General features: G+C 33.5%; 1 protein-coding gene across 1 annotated transcript; it reads left to right on the top strand.

Annotated features, from left to right (window-relative positions):
* Window positions 1–3,412: 3,412 nt before the first annotated feature.
* LOC107022750 (11-beta-hydroxysteroid dehydrogenase-like 5) lies at window positions 3,413–6,749 on the top strand. Its single transcript, XM_015223341.2, has 6 exons — window positions 3,413–3,625; window positions 4,043–4,235; window positions 5,020–5,105; window positions 5,273–5,404; window positions 5,577–5,741; window positions 6,047–6,749. The coding sequence occupies exons 1-6, from the start codon at window positions 3,440–3,442 to the stop codon at window positions 6,434–6,436; spliced, it is 1,152 nt and encodes a 383-aa protein (XP_015078827.1). The 5' UTR covers window positions 3,413–3,439; the 3' UTR covers window positions 6,437–6,749.
* Window positions 6,750–6,930: the final 181 nt, after the last annotated feature.

Here is a 6,930-nt window from a genome sequence, read left to right as displayed (position 1 = left end):
GTATATTTTGGTATACTTATATATATATATATATATATATATATATATATATATATAAAACTGTATTTTTATATATATGATTTTTTGTTGTGATTTTCAGTCGTATATGTATATGTGTATTATATGTATTTACATATAAATATGTATATGTATATGTAATTATATTTTTGTATACAGATAGATTTGTATATAAATCTCTTTCTCGCTTTATACAAACGAAAATTATATATTGTATTTTGTATAAAGCGGAAAAGGTAAAAGAGAACTAAGCAGGGGAAGATTTGTATTGTATAATTATAGGTGTATAGGACGAGATATATGTATTTGCATGTGTATATACAGTTTTCTCTTACTTTATACAAACACAAACACAATTCATACATTTGTGTTTGTATTAAGTGAGAGAGGTGAGGGAGAGTGGCGGGTGAGATCAGGAAGAGTGGCAAGCGAGATTTATAGGGAGATAGGTGAGTGGCAAACTATTTGCTATGGATTAGAATTAAATAAAACTTTGGATATAACATTTAATTTGAGTTAATAATTTGCTATTTTGTACAATTTTTCCTAAATTAAAATCTAATAACTATAATAAAAAGAATAGTATAATTAATCAAAATTTATTACAAATTCAACTATTGCACCTTAATTATTTAGCTATAACATTACATATTCTCTTAGTTATTACTAATTATTACAAACGTTATTCACACTCTTTTACATTCTTTAATTATAATACAATAAATCCTCGTAGTTATATTACATTAGTTATTTCTATCTTTCATCATTTATATTATCACCTTTTCATCAATAATTTTTATAATAAGTTAAAGACTGTTAAAAATATACACCATAACAACATAAATAATTTTTTTTAGAGACAATCTACTTGTCTGAGGTCAAACATTCACCACTTCTCATTATTGTTTCTTAGTTACTCTATCAAAATTTATAGAAGAAAAAAAATATATTTAAAACAACAATAAAATAATATTGTTGACCTTTTTAGAAATTCAACATATACTCTAATAAGGTATTGAATTCGAGAGAATTGATAGAACTTTAGGTGTGATAAATGAATTTAGTCAAATCTCAACTATCATTATGCACATGTTTAGGTTTTTACCGTACCCTATCTTTAATATTGATATCAATCTTTACCAATTAATTTTAATTATCATTTAGTCTATAAAAGTCGTTCATCACCACAATCAACTCTTTTCTTTTGATCACCTGAATAATAGTTAGAAAGATTTAATTGAATTATTATTTGTACCAATTCCAGTGGAAACGATTTTTATACTATACCATCTTTGACTAACAAAGCACTAAACTTATAGTGTTATAGTGTGTTTGTGCTCGTCAGCTTCATCATGTGTTCATAGTCTAAAATCAAGAATCATGAATGAGTTCATATGCATTCAACTCAAAATCATGTAAATACTTCAATTCATGCATAAAAGATAGAAAACAATTAATTAAATTATAATTGAGAAGAACACATGAAGACTTTGAATAAAATCCTAACTTTGGATTGAGAAGTGAACTTGTAAAATTGGAAGATCTTGGGAAACCTATGGAGAAAAGGACTTCATAGGTGAATACTAACATACCTTAGTAATTAAGACCCAAGTGCTATGATGAATCGAAGACCTTGAAGTGAAACCCTAACTTGTTCTTTCTTAGCTTTAAAGAGAACTTTGGGGAAGAACTTGGAGGAAATTCGGGATTAAGGAGAATGATTTTAGAATGTGTAGTTTTAGGACTTAAAATACGTATATAGGGCTTATTATAGGGGTTAAAACAACATAGCTTTGGTACTAGACGCATAGAAAATGAGTATAATAGCCCCGACTCAAAAAGCTTATGGGAGACCTGTAAGGGAGCTTTCACGGATTGTTTAGCCCTTCATAGTCCGTGAATGGAATCGTAAAGTTGGGGGCTAAATTTTGGGTTGCCTAAACGGCCACTTTCTTTCCTTTAAACGGGTCATCAACCCTTTCATGGGTCGTTTAGGCCGTCGTGAAAGGTTCACGGTTGGGCTAAGGTCATGATTTTTTAGATAAGACACGAAAAATACTTGTTCATACTACCCTTTGTTAACTATAAATAGAAGGGTTCTCTCTCATTTTTCAACCACAATATTTATAATCTTCAACTCTTCCTCTTCTTACATTTTTTAAATTTTTGTGTGATTTATTGTCTTTGAGTGAGTTCAAAATCTAGCGGAACTATTCTAATGAAGTAAATCGGTCTATCTTAAGAGGGTATATATCTTAACCTGGAGTACTTAAGGAAAGTAATTATGATGATATAATACGATTCCTCTGTCTCATTTTAATGTGACACTTTTCATTTTTCGAGAGTCAAACATTTTAACTTTGACCGGACATTTGCATATGAAATTTTCAATTTTTTTGAAATGAATTTTATATATTTGTAAACTACCTAAAGAGTAGTATAAGTCGCAATAATTGATGATTCAAAATAATAAAAGGATCTATGAAAAAGTTACAGTCAAAGATACACTTGTTTGAATCTCGAAATGCGAAAAGTGTCACATAAAATGGAACAGAGGGAGTATAATTATTGTCCTCTCTCGCTCGCCTATCTCATCCTTTTTTCAATCTCACTCGTCTCTCCTCTTCCAATCTCTCTCGCTGAAATATATAAATACATATGTATAATATACAATAATCTAACTGATATACATATATAATTCACCTCTCTTCTACTCTTTCGATCGCCTCTCTCCTCCTTCTCCCAGTCTCGCTCGCCCCTCTCCTCCCTATAACATGTATCTACGAATCGTAATCAGCAAATTTTAGTTATAAAATATAATTAATCTATTTTTGAGTTACTATATATGAAAGTTCCTGTATTACTAAACTTATGTCATATAACACAACTTATATTAGGCCACTAAACTTCTGTTTGGGCATAACTTGTGCCTTAAGCTTAATTTCTCTTATGTGTAGGTATAATTTGTGTTACTTTACTTATACCTGGAAAATAAATTGTGTTTTGGTCATAAGAGTATAACTTATATTATTAAACTTTTATTTGAAACGTAATATCATCAAACTTATGTTCAGGATAATAATTTTAACTAAACTTAATATCTTGCGGATTTTTCTTTTGCCTTGTGATTTTTTTATATATATAAAAGAGGTATTTTTAACCTTTTTTTTTCTTCTAAAGCAAAAAAAGAAATAAAAAATAAAGTAATATAACTCAAAAACAGATAATGACTGTTGTGATCTCATGCATTAACTTCCAAAAACAAGTCCCTTCCATTCGTCACCAAATCCTTAAAGCACGTGTTCAACTTCATGCATGTTGTTATTATACTCAACTCTATCTACTCAACACATATAATATACCCAAAAATCAACAACAAATTATTAGGACACCCTTCTGCTCTGTTTTTCTCAAAAAAAAAATGATGGATTTGGTGAATTCAGTGCTTAATTTTGTGGTGCCACCAGCAAGTTTGGTTATGTTGGCTTTTTCATGGCCTGCTTTGTATTTCATCAACACTTGTGAGAGGATGTACAACTCTTTCTTTGGTGAAGACATGGAGGACAAAATCGTCATCATCACTGGAGCTTCTTCTGGTATTGGAGAGGTAAAAAAAAAGAAGAGCTATACCTTATTTAGACTCGGTTCCAGTTTGGCCATAGATTTTTAAGTCGAAATTTGAAAATTGTGTTTGGGCATCTGAAAAAACTGAGTGAAAAAAAAACCAAAAAATTGGTTTGGATCAGTTTTTAGAACTTGAAAATTAAATGTCTAGTTGTTTTGATTTACTCAGATTTCGATGAAAAAATGGTTTATTATATTTTGGGCAACACTCATTTCTTTTCTAGAGGAGAAATTCCTAAGCATGCAATGGATAGAACTATTCTTAAGTTTTTTGGTGGAATTTGAGTTTTTGGAGTTACAAAGACAGAATTTTTAGTTTGAAATTAAAGAAGCCCAAATTTACTATTTGTTGTTTGTGCATGAAAAGTGACAAATACTTGGTTTTGCTCTGTAAAATTAGCAAATTGCATATGAATATGCAAAGAAGAAAGCTCATCTGGTTCTGGTTGCACGAAGAGAAACCAGACTCTGGGGAATTAGCGAGAACGCGAGGGCATTAGGTGCAAAAAGTGTTGTCATAACAGCTGCAGATGTTGTCAAGGAAGCTGATTGTAGGAGATTCATTACTGAGACCGTAAACTTATACGGGCGTGGTAAGCAATTTGATTGATATATCACTTGTTGTACCTCCAGTTTTACGTTGTAAATAGTGTTAAAAGTATGTAGTTTAACACCTCTTCTCTCATTGAAATGAGACAGCAGTGGACACTTGCAGTCCCTCCCAACAATGCGTACGTCGAACCAAAATGTTAAAATGTGACCATTTGAGTAATAGAAAATTATCAAGAGCGAGTACCTACATATGCTTTAGTCAAACATCTCACTGTTAGTGAAATGATATGATATTCTCTGTTGATTCCTTTTCATGTTTTTAGTACGCACAGACTATAGCATAGGTAAGTTTCATCAAACGACCAAAGTAGAGATAATTTAAGTCCCATTTGGCGAGGTAGTTACGTAGTCTGTTCTAGCTAAGAATGTTTTCTTGAACTTTCTAGCATCGAGTTTTACAGTGACATTGATGTTACTGAGTGCTACTACTATCGAGAGAATATTATGTCCTATTTCATTTCTCATTAAGCAAATACAACTATTTGTCTAGGAAACACAATAAGATGTTACAACTATTTTGAAAAAACAAAAAGTTGAAACTTACATAACTTGTTATTTAGTTTCAGTCTCCAAGTTATGTTCTAGAGACGGATGAATTTGCTTCTGATTGCATTTGTCAATTGATATTTGTAAAGCACTTATTCGGATGGATATAGTAGCATGTATAGCTTGGCATGTTTCAATCTCGTAGAATAGCACCTAGTAACCAAAAGGTTGTCTGAATTTAATTCTGACGACAATCTCCGTTCATTTCCCTATTTTCAGTGGATCATCTTGTAAATACAGCAAGTTTGGGTCATACCTTCTACCTAGAAGAAGCCACAGATACAAATGTCTTCCCCATTTTGATGGTATGTGGAGCTTTTACTCAGAATCATTCACAATTATTTATATTTAGCTTTGACGGGAATGTATTGGTAGAATGATTTTTCTCTAAGTATCTTGTTGCAGGGGTACAACAACATTTTACTCCCAAAACCTTTCAAATTTGTAAATGTCTGAATATTGTCCATTTCAGGATATCAATTTTTGGGGAAATGTGTATCCTACCTATGTTGCACTACCTTACCTGCGACAAAGCAGAGGCCGAGTCATAGTCAATGCTTCAGTAGAGAGTTGGTTGCCCTTGCCAAGGATGAGCTTATATGCAGTAAGTGATTCTGACCATTGCTATCTATTCCTTTAAATAGAATTCGTCCAGTTTGAGAATTGAATTACTCAATATTTCTTCGTCAGCCCCCTATTTCATTTGTCCCCAAGTGGTTCTTTTGTTGCATTTTCCCTTCGAGAGATGATAATTTGTGTGTCGTATTATAATATAGGCAGCGAAAGCAGCACTTGTAAATTTTTATGAGACCTTGAGATTCGAGGTGGACGGTGACGTAGGGGTCACAATAGCGACACACGGATGGATTGGGACTGAAATGACAGGTGGAAGATTCATGCTAGAGGAAGGTGCTGAGATGCAGTGGAAGGAAGAAAGAGAAGTAAGTCTCCCTATTCCGAGCAAATTTGTGTTACTTGCCCAAGATTGTGTACTAGTATTGACAGAATGAAGATGTTGATATTGAAGTTTAACCGGCTGTATTGGTCGGTCCTAATTAGAATGAACTGAGTACTTAACCGTACACAGGGTTATTACTTTTAAGAATCGGGCAAGATCGTATAACCTGCATTTGTCTTTCTCATTTATCATGGATTTCATTAACCTTTAATTTCTGGTTTTCTTGGAACTCTTGGTAATGTTTTATCTCCAGTGCAATTAAAGTTCTTACTTGCATTCTCATTCAAGGTTCATGCATCTGGAAGTTCAGTGGAGGACTTTGCAAAGTTGATTGTATCAGGGGCATGCCGAGGAGATCCATACGTGAAATATCCGAGTTGGTACGACATTTTCCTTCTCTATAGAGTATTCACACCAAATGTTCTCCAATGGACGTTTCGGCTGTTACTTTCAAACCAAAGTGTCAGGAAAACTTCCCTCATTGGCACCGGAAGGCCTCTTCTCGAGTCATCCTCTCCTCGGATGCAGCCTATTCCTGAGACATCCTCTCCTCCACGACAGCCTTCCTCAGAGTCGTCATCTCCTCGAAGACAGCCTCTTTCTGGTTCATCCTCTCCTCAGCATCCATCCGCTTCTCCTCGGAGACGTATGGGGCCTGTTCCGGTTCAGCAGGACTGAAGGTAGTAGGTCAAGTTATCACTTTAATTTGACGTGGTTGTGTTTTTTCTTTAGTCAAGATTTTGTGGATATCATTGTAAGAGTTCACAAGATGCAACAAACATTCGGCTCAATAAAAAGTTGTACTTGGCTTGTTTAAGAATGCTTGGGTTTGGTTTTTCGATGGGAAAATATTTGGGAAGTTCATTTCTCTGTTCTTTAAAAGCCAAAGAGTTCAATCACGTTCATGAGTGATTCTGATTTCAATGTATATACACAGGTAATTATTTCAGTCACATAATCTTTCAATGAAAAGCAATGATTGTAGGCTGTAGCAGTAGCTTGTTGGAACCCTCGAGTTCTTACTTATTAACGGATATGTGTGGCCACGCCATCCTACCTATTTCAAGTTTGAGAATAGTGAAGAGTGTTGCACCATCAAGACCTCTAATCATTTGCTTTACCTGATAGAACTCGCACGCAAGCTTCACTAGTAGATGGTTCGATTAGTCTTT

This window comes from Solanum pennellii, chromosome 6 (genome assembly GCF_001406875.1).
Source record: "Solanum pennellii chromosome 6, SPENNV200".
In the NCBI taxonomy this organism is placed as follows: domain Eukaryota; kingdom Viridiplantae; phylum Streptophyta; class Magnoliopsida; order Solanales; family Solanaceae; genus Solanum; species Solanum pennellii.
The sequence above is the reverse complement of the archived record's forward strand: the minus strand, read 5'-3'. Positions and strand labels throughout refer to the sequence as shown.

Bases quoted from the DNA above. Each gene is read 5' to 3' on its own strand.
- LOC107022750 (XM_015223341.2), top strand. From the start codon at position 3,440: ATGATGGATTTGGTGAATTCAGTGCTTAATTTTGTGGTGCCACCAGCA. The intron at 5,405-5,576 runs GTAAGTGATTCT...ATTATAATATAG, and splicing joins CAAGGATGAGCTTATATGCA to GCAGCGAAAGCAGCACTTGT. The intron at 5,742-6,046 runs GTAAGTCTCCCT...TTCTCATTCAAG, and splicing joins AGTGGAAGGAAGAAAGAGAA to GTTCATGCATCTGGAAGTTC.